This window comes from Alligator mississippiensis, chromosome 1, assembly GCF_030867095.1.
Source record: "Alligator mississippiensis isolate rAllMis1 chromosome 1, rAllMis1, whole genome shotgun sequence".
NCBI lineage: Eukaryota > Metazoa > Chordata > Crocodylia > Alligatoridae > Alligator > Alligator mississippiensis.
In genome coordinates, this window is record NC_081824.1 from 322,595,678 (window position 1) to 322,614,653 (window position 18,976).

Here is an 18,976-nt window from a genome sequence, read left to right on the forward strand (position 1 = left end):
AGTGTTGCTCTCATTAAAGAAGTATTACCAGTAAATTAATTTTCTGTGTACAGTTCAGTCACAGGGAATTAAATATATGCAAATTCTTGTGTTAGCCTCTTACCTGATTAGTCTTTAAATACTTATGGTTGTAATAGTGAATAAGTCATATTACACTTGTAAGAAAAAGTTTATGGCATGTATACACCAGCAAAGAAGAGTGCTACAGATAAGCATGACATCTTCACTGTTTTTATCCTACAACCCAAAATGGATGTACTGTAGTCACCCTAGTGCACCAGTGGGTGCATGCTAGTAAGCAGTCATGCTAGTTCAGTATGCCCAGAACTGAACTAAGCTGGTTGTAGCACATCTGTTTTGGGGTGAAGCCTGCATGGAAAGCCATTGAGCTTTCTAGTATGGACCTTTGACAGTATATACGTGCCATCAGGAGCGAGTTGCTGACCATAAATCTCAAAGTTCTAAAATACCTTTACCTTTAAACTAAAACATTGTATTTCTATGTTAAAACATCTTATAAACCAATGCGAGTTTGTTTTTGTTTTTTAAAAGAAACTTATTGAATCCTATAACCTATGTTTTTCACTATATCTTTGCTAGTTGGATTCTTTTCAACAATAAACTTTTGGCTAATCTAATGAAATGATGTATTTCCTTGAAAATCAGTAGCAGTTGAAATATGTTAGTGTCATAAGTAATGAAATTTATTTTTGTGTGAAGTTCAGAAATCTTTTCCTAGTAATACTTAAACCCAGCTGTAAATAGTTTATTGAAGTAGTCACTATAAAATTTTCACTGCTGATTTTGTATTTGTAGAGCCAGAATGAAGACTGGGGAGGTTTGTCTGAGGATATCTTATGATTAAGAGCATTCTAAGGCATTAGCCCTTTTGACCGCCATCTAAATTATTGGTAACTACCAAATTTACCATTTTGGTGGCATGGATTAAATGGGTGCTATGCAGAGACTGTTGCACGCGTAATGAAATCCTTGCAAGGATAATAAAGAGAAATTATGGGTGATGGGCTTAACCGTATGCAACATTTGCATGATGGTATTTGGAGAGTGCTTTGAGTGTTCTGTTTTATTTTCCTTTTTATACTAACAGCATCAGTTTGAAGTGCGTGACTTCTATGGGCTTTGTTTTGGTGTTGGTAATTAAGTGGGTTAATTGAGGCTAGAGAAATGGGTACCAAAACTAATTACTAAATAGATGTTTGGCTTTTATACTTATAATCAACCCACTTAAATATTTATATTTTCTGAAAAATGAGCTTTTACATCTGCTATGCAAAGGAAGTGGGCCCTGGTATAGAATGGGTGCTGCTGCAATTGACTGTATATCTAATGCCAGATGCTGCATGACAGAACAAAGCTTATTTGCATATATAGTGCATTGCAACATATTTTTGTGCAGGACATGAGATGAATACATTGTGGCAATACTACAAAGAAAAGGTAAGACTTTCCTTAAAAACAAAGCTAAAACACTTGAGTTGTCCAGTTATAAAAATATAACTAGGTAGGATTTATCGTTATTTGTATAACTTAATTATACAAATGTTATATACCATAATACAAATTATAGTCTATAAATCATCTTTTGCATTTGTTCAGAATAAAAGTAAATAGACTTTATTTCACTGACCAAATGAATTCAACTTAGTGAATATATACAGCCAAAATTTTGCAAATATTAAAATAAATTTTATCTTTAAGAAAAAAAATTCATAAATTTGATTTTTAAACCACTTTTGATTGTTCATTACTAGTTCTGTTTAGTTATGGTGTATAATTTCAATGGTTACATTATATATGTATGATTTTCACCTTTTACAATGTAAACAGTTTCACTGCTGTTTGTGTGATGACTGCAGTAGACTCAAGAATGTTTGTAAAGTTGTGCCCTGAATGAGCCTGCTCTGCAGTACAAACTTCTACCCTACCTGTGAAGAGCTTGAGTGGTTTTATCTAAAAAATGTAGCTTGAGAGGGGATATTATTGCTCTCTTAAATCAGTGTTTTAGACACCCAAAAGGGAGAAGAACTGCTTAACTAAAAGATGATGTTGACACAGGAACAAATGGGTATACATAACTATAACTTTAGGTTAAAAATTAAAAGACTTCTAATAATCTGAAGAGCAAAATTCTGCTAGTAGGAGTAGTGAGGGTAAAACCTAACTATTTATAAGGTAAAACTTGATAAATTTAGAAACAGAATAGTATGCTTTAAGTGTAGTGATAGCAGTGTACTGGATTTGATGACTGAAGTTCCTCTGAGTCCTATGTTCCTAATGTACTTTCCAGTAACTGTAATGGGCATGATGCTGAATAAGGTTTAGTGGTCACAGCAGACTAGGACACGGTGTTCTCGGCTCAATTTGTCCTGGTCTCTGCTGCCCACTAAATTGCATTCAGCATCTTTTTTATGAAGTGGAGGAGGGGAAAGGAGGAGGGTTCAGTATTAGTATGGGAAGAGAGGAATTGATAAGTTTAGAAGATAAAGATAACTGAGTACATATAAACCAAAACAAAAGGAAACAGTACAGAATATATAGTTGGAATAGGCTTCCTTAGAGAATAAATGCTCATAATTGCTGTTGGGTCCCTCCCCCCCTCCCACCCCAAAATATTTTAATTTTGTTAATTAGACAAATAGAACAGAGCTGAATTAGAAAGCTTTGCAGTATTTTCTTCATGAAAATGTTAAACTTCCATGCAAGATCTGGCCTTTTGGATAAATAATTGCTCTGTAGGATGTGCCGTTAGATGAATTCTTGGGACATAATATATTGTTTTAATCTCAGATGCGGCTTTAGAAGTTCAGCTATTCATCAGAGGCTATTTAGGGAAACAGTGTAGCGGACACAGATATTCACGGGATATGAAGGACATTAATTTGTGGTGTGCTCAAATTGGAAACATTAAAAAAATTACTTCTGCCCACACCCCAGGTGAAGTGGGCTTGCAGATGCTTCAGAAAGAAATAGTTTCAGCCAGGGAACATGTATTATAGCCTCTGTGGTGCCCCCTGGCTGGAACATTTCAAAACTACTGTGGCTGCATACAGCCCTACCTCTCCAGTCATGGGGGTCAGAAAATGTCTCTTGGTAGTGCAGAAGGAAGCAGATCCTTGCCACCAGGATTAGAACCAGGGATTCTGGTTTTCTCTGATTTAAAAAAAAAAAAAAAAAATCCCCAATTTTTGGGTTAGAAAAATTTGGATTTTAGGTTACTTTTTTGTGATTAATATGAAACACTACTATATAAACATCTATGTACTGGAGGCGTTTCATTTTGATCTCAGAAAAATGTGGATTTTGGGTTATTTCTTTTAACCTGAAAATTGGGGATTTTTTTTTATCAGAGAAAACCAGGATCTCTGATTATAAGTCTCGGGCCCCAATTCCCTTCACCTCTCCATTGCACACGAGAGTGAGGTAGAGAGAATTGGGACTGGAGACCTCAGCAGCAGAATCCTGAGTGCTGGAGCAGCCAGGACCTGAGGGAGCCTAGTGTCTGCAGTGTGGTAGGCTGACTGTGCAGCCTGGTCTCCCTCCCCTCTGAAGACAGGGTTAAGGGGCAAAGCAAAGCAAAATTTGAGTTCTGGAGGAGCTGAGTCCCCATCCCCACACACATGTAAAAAGAACTGAAATGCTTTAAAGTAGTACCTTGTTTTAGAGCATTTTAGCTGCTTTTGTAATGTTTCAAAGGGCATGTACAGTTGTAGAGCTGGCCGTTTTGAAGTGTTTCAAAAGTTTTGAAACCTTTCAGTTATTTCAGCCCACAACCTGCCAGGTTTCTTAACCATTTTGTGGTTTCAGTCTTGCTAAAAATCAGATGTGCCTGAGTGTTGGCTTTCTGAGAGGTAGGAGGGATGAGTTTTCAAGAAACAGTGTAGGCTGGAGTGTGGAAAAGGTTCAGTACTATTAGGAAATTTTCATTTCCTAGAACTCTGACATGTAAGCAAAGGAAGTCAGTTGCTTGAAGTGAAACTTATTTGAATCTTGTATTGTTATTGGATGCAAACAAATTTTTAAGTATAGCTTTGAGAGCCAGTTGTGAGCCTTGGATGATTTTTCTGTTCCTTGCACATTCTTTTCTCTTTACTGTAACAAAAGTTTATATATTAAAAGGTGAGGTTAAGGTTAAACCAGTGTTAATTCTGCAAAATGTTGGTGCTACCTGATCTGTTTTTAACAGAGTTAAAATAAATAAACAAATAAATCCCTACTTATAAAATGTAATTGTTGTTTTGGACCTGTACTGGGCAGTGAAGTTACAGGCTCTGTTAGGAAGCTTGTTCCCATTTGTCTATTCTTCCTAGCGGGCATAGTCATTCATGTTCAAGTTAAATAGCACTCTGGATAACCTGAGCATCAGTAAAGGCTTTTCTCTACAGAGTTATGAATAAGTTAGTATGTGGACACTTATTTTGGAATATCTTGTTCCTGTTGGGCGCATCCAGACATGCGTCGATGTTTGGTTCCCTGGGGACAAGTAGCAGCAGCTCATCTTGCACTGCCACTTCTTGTCCCTGGGGAACGCCCATGCCACCTACGCTTTGGAGCACAGCAAGTTTCCCTGGGTGGCATAGGAGATGGGGTCTCCTATGCCTGGGGTCCTGGGCGCTTCCTGGAACCTGCAGCTGTGGTGATCCTGCCAGGCAGAGCCTGACCGGCAGCTGCATCGCAGCTCCAAGTGGCCTGGCTCCACTTCTTAGCAGCACATGCTGCCCGAGTGTACGCTGCTTCTGTTTTTTTTCCCCCAAGTTGTTCTTGTTGTTGGTGGGGGGTTTTTTTGACTCCTGGATATCCGGGGGTCAAAATGGGGGGGGGGGGGGAAGGGAGGGGAACAGAGCAGTACACACTAGGGCAGCATGCCCTTGCAGTATGGAGAACTCTGGACTGTGCAATATGTGGAACTGCACACGTGTTTGCAGTGCCACATATTGCATGCCTGCGCCCGTCTGGATGCACCTGTTGAGTCTAACCAATGGATTAAGTAGCTTCTTTCTTTAAGTTTACATCCTCACTTATTCTGTGTTGGAGTTTGTCTACATTTGAAAGTTAACTTTGTGAATGAACTTTGTTCTAGAGGACTGGCAGGGAGATCTTTGCATACAGAACAAGTATTAAATTCTATTTTAGCTTACTATGGCCACAAAAACTCTTAGGTTCAAATCCTGATTAGGATCCTGTTGTGCTAGGGGTACTGTGCTAATAATCACATTGAGAAGGTCTACGCCATGAAGAATTCTAAGGCAGGGGCTGGCAATATTTTTGAGCAGAGTGCCAAAAACAACTGCAACTGCAACCTTGTAAGATGTTGGCCTATCAGGGATGGACGGCGGGGTACCTGTGAGAGGCCCAATCCTTGTTGTGGCAAAACGGCCCCATCCCCTTCCCCAAGGCACACATGCTAAGCAAAATGCCCTCGCGTGCCACACTCTAGTATGCATGCTGGGGGTTGCCTACCCCTGATTTGGGGTGTAGTTACACAAAGAAGTTACCACAGTATGGTAATCAATGTTAGGTGTGAACACCAATGTTAGGTGTGAACTCGTTGCACCTTGCTTGCTCCTCTGTACTGCCTGCTTTATGCTTTTACCCTATGATAAATATGCAAGAGTTTATTCACTGAGGGGTAAGCTACCTGGCATTTACTGTGGAACAGGTGTATAAACATGGGCAGTTATGGCAGAGTATATGATTTGCTTCAAGTTTGTATGTCAGTCACCTTGTGACTTGCTTTTATGTCATCATCCATAGTTGTATAGACTAGTTGCATGCATTGTTAGATAATTTAAAAAGATAAGTTATACATATATTACACACACAAATCCCATTACATGTAATAGAAGTAGTACTTGCATGCCACGGTATCATTTCAAATAAATGATTCTGACTGTAGTTAAAATTGTAGTTTCAATTACAAGTGTGTGTTTTGCCTGAAGCAGAGTTGCACAAGTTTTGAAAAGAGTAGTTGTACTACAGTTGGCAAGAAAACTGAAGAAAAATGCTGATGCATATGTAGGAATGTTCCTTAGTTGCATATTTTTTTTATGATATGCCAGCACAATAGACTGAGCCATAATGAAGGCGGCAACTTTCAGTGTTTCAGAGCAATTTAGTCTATATCCATGCTAATAATTTTGAAGTTTCAACTGTGATAATTGTTTGGAATTTACCATCTAGCCACTAATTGGTACATGTGAAGGGATAATCACCGGTGGACAATCACCTTTGGTCCAATCAGATAAGCAGAGAGAAGAAAAGGAGAGAGTAACATTTATGTCTGACTACAGCATCTGATGACATGAGCTTGGGATCACAAAAGCTCATGCTAAACATTTGATTTATTTAGTTTACAAGGTGTAAATCTACCTGCCTTCTGCCTAACTTCAGATTAACATGGCTAATTACATCTCCCTACAGTGCATGAAGCCTTAATTGGTACTCTTATTTCCCCACTTGATGGTGGAAAAGGTGAAGGATCCCTATTGTTTTTTCTAATTTTTCCATGGCAGGTGAAGTGGAGATGACAGCTTTAAATCTGTGATGGCTTCATTTTGTGCTTGTATTAAATATATATCCAGGTTAAATAATACCTGAACTGCCAGTTTTTTCTATCATTCTGGTAACTAGAGAAATGGGAATGGAAAGGGCTTCTAAGATGATTTAATCCATTTCCCAAGATGGGGTCAGTTACAGCTAATTATCATTCAGGAATGATTTGTCTGTTCTGCTTTTAAAAACATCCAGTGATGAAAACTCAAATATCTCCCTAGACAACAGAAATAGATCTGGGACAAGGAACCATCACCAAGAACTTTCTGTCCCAGGGGAGTGCCCTAACCATTAGGATTCTGACTCAGGCACTGCAGTGATTTACAGGTTCTGGTTTAGTATTATTTTGTTTTTTGAAATTACTATCTTGTAACCAATATTGGGAAGTAATTTTCTTTTTGTTTTTGTTCTCAAAGAGAAACATCAGGTTTTTACTAGCATGGGTTAGTATTCTATTCCTGGCTCCTAGAGTAGTATTCTGTTCTTACAAATTCATTACAGTCCTACAGCATTTAAACTTGTAGGCTCTTTCTGAGATGAAAAGTTCTAGTATATTAGATGTTCTGAGAATAAGAATTTTTCCCTGGGAAATAAAGTAAAACAAATTCAATAACTAATATAATTGGAGTGTTCATGAATATTTATTGTAGCTGAGCAAAGATGAAGAAACAAATAATTGGTTATTTTAAAATTCACAGAGCCACAAAGTAAGCTGTTAGGTTTTATGTTCTGGAGAAATAAGTTATGAAATGCTTTGCACAGGTGGCAGTATTGTAGCCAATGAAATTAATCTGAGGTGCGATTATTGCTAATTGAAAACTTTTCTTGAGAGATTTGGATTCATTTTAAAAGCAGATCATAGGTGTTATAACTTAGTATAAGTACTAAAGTATTAGTTGCTTGTTATGCTAAGTATTTAGTTATGCTAAGAATTACTTATTTAGTTATATTAAAGTATATTTTATGCTTAAATTCCTTCTAATTACAAGCTGTTATTATGGGTATTGCCTGGGAGCATGTTCTTACCCTGCAACAAAGGTGAGGTAGACTCTGCATTTACTGTGGGGTAAGAGCATATTTGCAGGCAGTTAAGTGCTGTAGCATTTTAGACTCTGATACTTTCCCTGGGTTCAGAATTCACATATGAAACAGCTTTTGAAGCTGCAATGCAGCTTTTTTTTGTGTTTTGAAACCTGAGCTTTAGGCCACCTGAGCCTGCTGGCTTATTCGCTCAGTTGTTTCTGGATGCTCCTATGGAACTCCCCCTGCCTCTGGGCATTCCAGCTTCTTTAGTAATATCTTTGGGGACAAAATGTGAGGGGAAACAATAACCCGTCTTAGCCAAGGACTTGAGTTCATGGCCTTTATTTTGGTATTTGAGAGTTTTCAATCCTAAAACATGTGCGTGAAAGATCCTTAATGTCCTAAGATGGTCCCCTCTCACCAAAATTTGATATTGTCCCTTCTGTGAGTCTGAGGTTGGGTGGCCTTCCTGGCACACATGGTTTAAGTATGTGGTGGTGATCTGCTGCCATGTGCCAAAGCTGCACCTCTTTTAAAGCTTTTTCTTTATTCATATGGCCACTCTAAAAAGCTGCAGATTCATCATCCCTTGTTAGGAGATGCATTGTTCTATGGAGCTATGCCTGCAGTTGAGCAAAAACAGATGGCTTCAGGGGTGGACCTCCAGTGAGTTGCTGTGTACTTTTCCTAGGTAAGGCAGTTATCAGGAATACAGTTCAATAACCTACCTTGGATAAGGCTTATTGAGTAGCGCAAAATGGAGTTTACAGTTAATTAGGCATAACCCATTATATCATGTTACATTTCTTAAAATTGGACCTCAGGTGTGCACTCAAGTTGTGGCACCTAAAAATTCATATTTGCTTGAAAATTTAGAATTTTTTTGTTCCCAAGAGAAGCCTTGCAGATCTCAGTAAAACATACTCTTCAGTAGCCCTATTGACACTGCAGGAATTCACATCAGTGTTGTTCACCCTCAGTTGCTTGAAAGGCACCTTGCATACATAATGAGTGCATGGTGTGTGTATCCATACACAAAAACCCCTCTTGATTCTTTTTTCAGTACAATGTATGCCTGAAATTACTAAGAATAAACCCTGAGCTCTTTGCCAGCATATGGTTTGTACTCTAACAGTTAGTGCAGCATGAATGCTAAGAACCATCACAGATGGTAGCCTTCTCAGACACAACTTAAAAAATCTGGGTACTTCCTCCTCTGGTCCTGCTGCACACCCCACAATAATAGATCTTCCTCCCTCTACAGTTGAGAAGGTTTTCAGCAGATAGTTGTTGTAGACTCCTGGTAGAGTCTCTTTTTTCCCCACAATATCTCACCTCACTCCTCTGTTCCTATTGGTTGTCTTGGTTCAGCTGTGCAACCAGGCTCAGCTGGTGAATTGTTGAGTGCTGTCAGTTGCAAGTAGCATTCGGAACAATGATGCACAGGGGCAGTCACCTGCACTGTTTCTAGTACATTCCAAATTGACAGACCTTCTGCCTCTCACCAGATCATAATTTCCTTCTGGCCAACCTGTTGCCCCAGAGCAGGACTTGAAACTAAGGAGCTATTGATGACTTACTGATTGAGCATCTGAGATTTTATTTCAAATGATAACTGTTTCCTAAAATTATAAGCAATAATTTTGTTCCAAGTCCTTATTTTTTATCTCAGTTGTTCCTACAATAAAAGTTTCTTCTATGTATAGTCAGGGAAAAAAACCTTTAACCTAATTTGGAAGGTACAAAAAAGAAAGATAACATGAGGAAAAAATGATGAATGAAGGAATGTGGATGTCCTCATGTGTTTGGTATCAATCCAGCATTACGTGAAATTGAATTGGAAACCTGTGCCTTCACAAGCAGTTATCTGCTAATGAGAAGTCAGCATAGTGGTGTGAGGATCTTTGATTAACTGACAACCTTTTGCAGACAGCTGAGAGAGTGAGCTCTTGGGTTTAGTAGGTCTTCTTTTTTTTTGGCTGGAGAGCTGTCACAAATGCCTCTCTTCATCCCTGAGCTGTTTACCTTCAGTTAGGAGGAGCAGTGGAAAGCTTTTAATCCCTTCTCATGCTCCAGGTAGGAGCAAGGATACATTTTGATCATTGCTAATTCATGTATCATTCCCAAATCTGAGTCAGAGACAATAAAATTAAATGTATGTATTCAAGTGATACAGTATCACCGATAGAGATTTTGGGGGCCGATACCAGTAGCTGATTTTTAAGGAGGCATATCGGCCAATACCAGTCCAACTTCTGGTACAGCTGCATGCAACTGGTAAATCTGTTGTGGTGGGAGGGGGTGGGCAGGCAGGCAGATCAAGGCCCCTGCGGTGAGGGAGGAAGTGGGGCTGGGGCAGGGTGTGGAATGGAGCCACGGTTCGTCCAGGGTTGGGGGGGGGGGCCTCTTGCTGTTGTACATCCCAGGAGGACGGGGGGGAGGGGCATGTGCGCCAGATCTGTGAGACATGTGGGTGGGGTGGGCTGCAGCTGCAAGCTGGGGGTGACGCTGGGGAGGTGGTGGCGGTGGCTCTGGCAGTGGGCTATGAGGGAGGGCTGCAGCCACCCCAAAAATCACCGTAGCTGTCCCATAACCCCCCTCCCAGTGCTGACACTGCCTGCCCCACACGGATTCTGGGGCACACTCACTTCCCACCCCCCCCCATCCCCTCCCGGACGAGGGGTGGAAGCTGCCGGATGAGCCTCTGAATGACCTGTGCACAGCGGCAGGAGCTGCACCTTTCGCTTCCCGTGCCCCCGGACAAGTTGTGGTTCCATCCCATGCCCCAGCCCCACACCCTCCTCACCACGGGTGGCCTTGATCTACATCCCCCCTTCTATCACAACAGACTTACCAGGTGCATGCAGCTCTCCAGGCTGCCGGCTGTGCTGCTTACTGCCTACGTGCTGTGGTGCGGCTGCGCACACGCGCAGGCCATTTATTGGCCAAATTATTGGCCACATCAGGCCGAATTCTGATATAGACAATTTTCTTTATATCAGTGCTGATCCAATATTGGACCAATGTATCGGTGCACCTCTAAGGAAAACTTGTACCTGCAGCATGAGGAGTTGGTACTGCAACAGAGAGCCTGATACCTGAAGGCTTTCCTTACTCTGCAAATGACCTGCATCAAGAACTCTATAATCTACTTTTCTATTTATGTTGATACTACATTTCTTTTGATTCAGTCAGAGAATAGTTTTTTAGACTTTCAGGACCTATCGGGCTTCATTTTAAAATGTAGCATATAATCTCTGTAATCTAATCAATTTAGTTGTATTGGTTTCTTATTCAGAAACTTAAACCAACCCATATGCTGTCTTTCTGCAGTTTTCATGCAATTTGTAGTTTGAGAACACCTGGATTAGTCAAATTAATATGTTTGTAGTATCTTTTTAAAAATTGAATATGCAGCAATGTTTGGGTTGCAGACATTGCAGAGTGATACTGCTCTCTTAAGAATGGTTCCCACTGAAATTTAGAAATGATATTTTTATGATATTTGCATCATCTAAGAATACTTTGGTTTCAAATTTCTGGTAAGATATTGATCTTTTAATATCTTTTAAAAAATTTAAAGTGGAGGTGGGGGAAAATTAGGTTGGAGAACTTTTTCTGGTATATGCTGTCATTCCGTTTATGGAATTTTACTGATCTGTTTTGTTGGAGACTGTTGAAATGGATAGTGAAATAATACTTAAATTGGCACATGGTAGCAAATAGTAGCTGATGAGATTTTCAGAAAATGGATAGTTGACTTTCAGTGAGATTTAACTCCTAAGTTCCTTACAGTATAAACAGGTGGCTCTGTTGTTGCAAGGTAAAAGGGAGCAGGGATTTATCACACAATAGCTGTTCTGTGATAATTGCCCACAGCGCATGCTCTTATCAGTGTATGAAAGTTGACCCAAAGTGAACTGTTAGCTGCCAGTAAAAAAAAAAAAAAAAGGATATAAATCAGTTAGGTCTCAGGGTTAGTATTCCTCCATCATGGTTTAATAGCTTCCACATTACTAGTGTCAACTGTTTTCTGGTAAATGATAAATTTTCACTCCCTTCTACCTCACAGTAAATTGTTTGTGTGTGGCTATCCCTCCATCCTTTTGAAAATGTCATTCAGTTGTCCTTGAAGTTGTAATGATTACACAGTGTAAATGTGTTGTGAGTATTGTGTAGATCCTATCTAATAACATTCAGCTGATCGCTCTTCTAATATGCTTATCTGTAATACATTTGAAAAGAAATGGGTTAAATCAGTACTTCAAAGAATTTTGAGTGTAGTAGTAAGCTTAATCTTTAAAAAGTATTCAGAATATTGAAGGTTATTAGGAATATATTATAGTCATTAAACAAGTGCCTCGTTGAGAGGCATTTTCAACAGTTTCTGACTCTTGAATGATAGGAATTTAATTTTAAAACCACATAAAAGGCATTGTTGTATTTGATCACCTTAAAAGTTCAGATGGAATTGTTTTAAGAGTACCAGACTCTTAAAAAATTACTTTCTTTTAATGAGTTAGACTGCAGTTTTAGATGATAATTGTAAGGAGAAATGTACCAAATCATAATTATAGCAAATATTTCTAAGATTAGTTGAAATGCATTATATTTTGGGGAGAGCTCCTGATTCAGATGTTGGTATGTGGAGGTGGTGTTTGCAATACAGAATTTTACCAAAAAATTCTCATCTGTACTGTCACCATTTCAGTTTTGCCAGCATTATTATTGGGTTCCTACTATGCACAAGTGACTTGATCTAATGTACGTCAACTGTCGGTAGTACCAGATATAGCTTGCTTTAATGCAGCTTACATAAATAGCTTCTTTTCCATGTAGCAGAAGATTAAGACTTACAATACTCTTAATACTCAAACAGAAACATTTCATCGATGCGTTATGTTACATGCAAATGGTATTCACCCCTTTTAAAAAAGCTGGCCTTCTGATGGTTTGAAAGCCAACCACAAGCCTATTAAGGAAATCCAAGAGGCACCTTTTTCTCAAACAGAAAAATAGACCTAGAATAATGTTCAAGGCTGTCTTGTACACTAGACTTTTGAAATCTTGTTACTAATGGTACAGTGCTGCTAGTGGTAGCAGATTTCCAGCTAGTAACCATTTGGACCTGCCCATGGTAAGAACACCAGTACCCTATCTGTATTAGTGTTTCCAATGCTGCTAGCCAGAGAAGTGTATTGGTGGTAATAAAATGGTGAGCAGTGTAGACAAGAGGAGTGTATTGTAGGTCTATACTGGATATCCTCTTTATATTAGAGGCATATTGTTAAGAACTTTTTAGCAAAAGTATTCATTGTGTATCTTGTCCACTTGTGTACTGTGTGTAAGAACGTGTGCATTTCTTTTGTAGCCACGCCATGAATACTTTAATGTCCCAGTGTACTAAATGACTTCATTCATCATGCATGCAGAGTTCAGAGAGGAGGTAGACCTGACTTACTCGAGGCAGAGAACATTAACCTCAGCTTGGTGCATCCAATCATCTCGAACACAATAGAATATTACAACCATTATCTTTGCTGTTGTACTTTCTTTCCCCTCTTCTGTTTACATTGTTGTCTCCTCATGTCTTGTCTTGATAAAACTTGTTCTCGTCAGTAAATGATTTAATTTCTTGCTATGTGAAAAGTTTTTAAAGTGTCGTTTTAACATTTGTCTGGAAATCTATTTCAGCTTAAATCTGCATATACTGTAACATTACTGGACCTGAGTTTAACTTTTAAATAGTTAACCTATGTTGGTACGTAAAAATAAATATTTAATAACTGACCAAACAATTTAGATGTTTACGTAGAGCAAGTAGCAATCCCATTAGGTACCGTGAGCCTCTTTTAAAATGCAGAGAATGTATGCATACACACTTTTTTACATATAGATGACACATTGCACATAAAACTATGAGTAAAAACGTACACTTGTGTGTGTGTGTGTATAATTTATAAAATGTACACACACCTCTACAAAAAAGCTCAAAAATAATATACTTTTCCTTCCTTTAAAAAGTCTTTGTTGAAGCAGTGGTGATTTACTATCTAAGGTGCCAATACAGACAAGAAGAAGGGGAGAAATTATGTCGGTCCTCTGGGGCTCTGCATGGGTAATGCCTTCTGGCAATGCAAAACTCAAGAGTTCTGACACTATATTGATAGGTTTCAAAGGTTGAATAATCTGCAGTTTCTAGCATTGAACAATTATTTTTTCCAGTTATGAGAATTAAAATTACTAGCTAAGTTCATTCCCTTCTGCCACCCAGTAGTTTATAAAGCCTGTTGTTCAGTTGTCAGTGGCATATTGAAATCTTAGTCTTCATTAATCAATATTTTTAGTTTTAAATACAAGATATATTGTTTAACAGAAGGATAACTGCCACTTTAAAATATTAAAATAAACAATTCTGAATGTATGCAGAGCAAAGAAAAGATATATATTTCTCCCTGTTATTTAGTGAAACGGACTGTTACGTTGTGATATATATATAATTGACTTTCTTTGGGAGCAGAGTTTTACATAACCTTAAATAGAAAGGGTCTGGTTAAATAAAGCAACCATGCATAATTATAAATGATTTATATGTGGTAATGCACTACCTAATAAATGTCAATCTGGCTTTAAAAAATGGGGTCCATGGAGCTGGGAATATTTTAATTAAATTTGCAGTGTTCTCAGATGTTTATAGAAAACAAGATCCTGGGGTGATATTTTTTTTTACCTTTTCTCAAGTTTTGCTGCTCTTTTTTGTTGTAAGGTGTTAACAGTTTGTGAATATATGTGGTTAATGCTGCTTTAACCTGCATTCTCTCATGCCTGTTGGCCTGAAATGCTGTGCATTGAGCTGTAATGAGATGCTGTTTCCTTGTTATCTGTATATAGCTGCTTGCTTCTAAATGACTAGGTCATGAATTAGCTTTCCTAGCATGGTTGAAATAAAGTATTGCATGCACTTCTGTCTCATGTGAATGGCTTTTTTCCCTTCATCTCTTGGTTCTGTTGTTTCAAATTTCCATTGTTTGCTGCAGGCATTTTTGAGCTGCAGATATATAATCTACAATGCTGCAAAACATGATCCACAACAATTAGATGAAAATGTGTGACAATATTTTTCTTAAATGAATAAAATGTAAACTTTAACTGTAGGGCAAATCAGCTCTTTTTGTTGGGTGGGTCAGTTTAAAGGGGTGTTTCTAGCTGTAAACTTTTACAAACTGCTAGATGTGCCGAACTGGAATGAAGAGGGTTGCTGGTAAGAACACAGAAAATGTATTGTTCTCAAGACTAGTATTATGGTGCAATAAGCTTACATCTGGACTTCCTCCTGGAGTCTACCTCTAGATTTTTAAGAACACGGGAGCCAGTAAAACGCTCTTGTTTGGGTATCTGAATTATGAATAAGCTAAAATGTTTATATATGAGTTGTTGCCTGGAAAAAGCTGTTATCTTTGACTACAGTTCAAACTTCTCCAATTAAAGATGATTTGAAATGGAATATACAGTGCCAACAAAACTGCTTACTGCAAAGGAAGTTTTAAGTGGCAACTTTAAGTAGTAGTTACTGCATAGTTACTGGAAAGTAAGTCTTTCATAGTAATTTGATACATAACCCATTTCAGTACAGGTGTAGCATAGGTGACCACTGTTTTCCAATCTATTACAACTAGAACTTGGAAAAAAACTATGTTGAAAAATATTTGTTAAGCACCCAGAAACTTACACAAGAACTTGACTATTCTTCCCTCTCAACCCAGCCAAAAGAATGCAGTTTACCATTGTATAATACAGCATTTATGATGATAATGCTTTAAATTAATGTATGGGGAAGATGCATGTCCTTTAAAAGGACATTTTCAGGTAATTGTTTTAAATTGGCTAATTTTTTTTTTTTGTAAATGTTTATAATTTATAGCGTACCAGAACTGTTTCACGCTAGCATCAAGGTCAATCCATGTCTCGGAACCTTAATTTAATTGTGAGAGAGTGCAATATGCCTGAGCTTTTCAGATATATTTGTCCCTCTTGACCTTCTCTTATTTTAATGAGGAATGGGATGGTGTGAAAGAGTTGCATCTATTACAAAGTGGGTTGAGAGGAAAACTCATCAGATTTAATCTAAACATATAACAGTTTTAAGGCTTTATTCCCGATTTCATAGATGTGTATTTCTAACTTTGTTGGAAGTTGTGCATACACTGAGGGCAGGATAAAACTTTTGAACAAGTATTGAACTCGTCACCTTTTCAAATAGTAAAATACACCTGCTTTCAAATGTATTTGGGATTACCTCAGTATTGAACTGTCACTTTTAATATTAAAATAATTTTATACATGAGTTAAACTGATTTATAAACTTGTTTGTTCAACATTCCTGTTCTTAAATGCTAGTTTTAAATTATGAAGCTCAAGTAAAGTAGTTGCAAGACTAGTAAATTCACTGTTTTACAAGTTATTCAGATGGATTTAAAAAACTAAGCTTTGTGAGGATTTGTTGCTTAATTATCTTTCTTTTTCTTGCTTCATGACATGCCTTGCTTTAGGATGCTAAAGTAAGTTTATTCATTCTCTGAGCATTATAAGTAAGATTTTTTTTCCTTCTATAAAGACACAGTATCCCTTTTTATTAATCCAGATATTGCTAGTAAGTATGATAATGGACATCTTATCTTTTTAATGGGCTATTTAGAATGGGCTGCTTAGAAATACATATGTTCAAATTGGTGGAACATATACATATGTCATATAAAACATGAAAAAATTTCTTGCTTTATCAAAAGTCTCCACTGAAAGTATAGTGGGATTCCTTTCTTTTAAAGGTAGAATTGAGCCCAACAGTTGTGCTGAATCTAAAACACTGAAGCCTCAAATATTGGACTTTCAATCTAGACTGGTCATTTCATTCACATGAAGTATTTGCTGTCAGATATATAGCACTACCTCCAGTGAGGAGAGCTATTTTGTGAATTTAATATTACTGAGTCTGATAAAGATTCATTTCCAGAATTTGAGGATGATAAACTATTTAAGGGATATTGTATCTCTAAGTTGCATTTCATTTTTACTTGAGTGGAGGCCTGAGTGAAGTGGTATGTCACAAAATGAAATAACTGATTTCATTTCAAGATTTTCTTTATTCCTGTTTATATTGCTAAGTTGCTGCTGGCATGTCTGGTTTTTATTTTTAGTGTTAATGGGCCATAAAACCTACACACTCTTCTTATGACTTGTGACAGACTTCTTAGCTGCATTTCTAAAATAACTGTTAATATGCATACAAATTCTTGTTTTTTATTCTTCCAGTTTTTGTTTTTTCTTTTTTTTCAATTAAGCATTTTCCATTTTAACTTTTCCATATACACTTTTAAGTCCTAGGAGCATAGAATCTGTTTACCACCATCTTCAAATTTTTCCTTCACAGGAAGCTGAGACCCCACGTAGCGTACTTGAAGAAATTGGATTGACATAAATCTTCTCCTCTGATGACGTCTCATGGTGTTTCATACTGTAAATGTTCACTGCCTTCATTTTAATGTTTAGCTGATGGTGTGAGATGCTGTTTGTCAGTATTACTGTTTTGCTAAGCTGCTTCATTCAAGCCTACAAGAAAATATTCAATTTAAAATGAGAAAAGGGATAAAAAATTTAAAATATCCAAAAAAGGACAAATGAAAGGGAATTCAATGTACTAACTCAAGACACCTCTTTTCAGTGCATTTAGAGAAAACCACTGGTAATAACTTCAATAATTACACAGATTTTATAATTCAGGAAACATGCATCGGCTTCTGTATGACATACCATATTTCACTGAAAGAAAACTACATGTAAGAACTTCCAGTGATGAAATGTAACAGTGCAGAACTTGGTTTTATGCAACCAAAGACTTATTTGTTCATCTGCATTTTAAGTCAGCATTTGTGATTTTTTTTTCCAGTTAATATAAAAAGATTGGGAATAACTGTTTACTACTGATTTTTTTTTAAATTATTATTATCATACCAAAGAACCCTGTTAAAATCTGCATACTGAACTGACAGAAATTGTAAAGGTGGCTTCGTTTTTAGCAAGAGACCTGCAAGCAGATTAATTAATACGACACAATAGTATGAAGACTTTAAACAAAACAGTACATGAGTTCATGTGTTACAAAGGGAATGCACATTGTAGGAAATTTCCTTTTTGAAACACTATTTTTATGTGCTTTTTGGCTTACACTCTGGACTTATATCTATGGTACGCTTTACCATTCTCACTGCGCAGATGAGGAAGTGCATAATGTGAAATGGAGTGTTTTGAGATCATGAAAGGAGGGGAAAAGTCAATGTCCAATTTAAGTTCTTATTTTGGTCCCCAGAAACGAGACTCTTATTTTTTTTTCTTTCTTCATTTTACTGGTATCCTGTGGTTATGCTGACATGGGAATACGAGCACTGATTATTAAGGAAGTGTGACCATCTTCATTTATTCAATGTTTTCACTTGCACCTTTCATACACATGCCACACCTACTCTTCAACTACTACATTTCATCAAACAGTGGTGTACATTAGAACCAAACTAATTCATTTAGATCTTGTTGCAAATGGAATGTCAGTATGTAAATGAACAAATGATCAAGTAAAATACACCAAAATACAATATATTTTGACAGTTCTAGGAGGGGTTGTAGCATATTCCACGTTTAAGTGTTTAAAGATGATGAGATTTCAGTATAGAACACTGTTGTGGCTGAGAGATCAGTGCTATTTTTTCTGAAAATATGTATGAATTAGCAAAGTTCTGCTGGATGTACCCGCAGCGATTACAAGCTGAGTGTGTGTGGTGTCGTCTTTATTTTTGAGGGGGTGGAAAGACTAGAGGACTTGCAGTGGAATTTGAAGTGGTCTTAGCTGCGTAATATTTCAGTTTGTGTTTGAAGCAAGCAATGCCACACACTTCTATTCATTTCAATTTATACCATCTACCAGACCCTGGCGTATCAGATCCGTGCAAGATCATATTTGCCTAAGATGCACAGGAGCTTAGTTTCACATTGTAGTGACATAAAATGTGCAACAAGAACAACAAAAGTAGAAGTGGTATTAGAATGGCCCCCCTGCGTGTGCTGTTTGATGTGATTGAATTACCTTCATTTAAAATGTCGAACATAACTCAATTTTATATCTATTAAACAAACATGTTTCTAAGGTTTACACTGTCACTTGTACGTGTTTGGCTGGATTAAGCTTTGTTGTGATTGTGACAAATAAGCCATTTGACTTCTGTCTTAATATATTGTCAGTTTAGTTGTAATAAATGTCCATTTTTACGCCCTTGCTGTGTAGTCATATGCAGTCAGTCTGATTATTTTGCAGGGGTGGGGGGGAAGAAAAGGA

The 18,976-nt window shown here is 37.5% G+C and overlaps 1 protein-coding gene and 1 non-coding gene across 2 annotated transcripts in view; both read left to right on the plus strand.

Moving 5' to 3' along the window:
* The window catches only part of AP1S2 (adaptor related protein complex 1 subunit sigma 2), a 45,298-nt gene extending 26,382 nt beyond the window's left edge, over nucleotides 1–18,916 (plus strand). Inside the window, exon 5 of the mRNA XM_006261073.4 lies at nucleotides 17,021–18,916. Within this exon, the coding sequence (XP_006261135.1) occupies nucleotides 17,021–17,068 (48 nt within the window). The 3' untranslated portion in view covers nucleotides 17,069–18,916. The remainder of the gene's footprint in view (nucleotides 1–17,020) is intronic.
* Nucleotides 7,321–7,456, plus strand: LOC132247983 (U4 spliceosomal RNA). Its single transcript, XR_009459352.1, has one exon. It is a non-coding gene; the product is annotated as a U4 spliceosomal RNA (small nuclear RNA).
* Nucleotides 18,917–18,976: the final 60 nt, after the last annotated feature.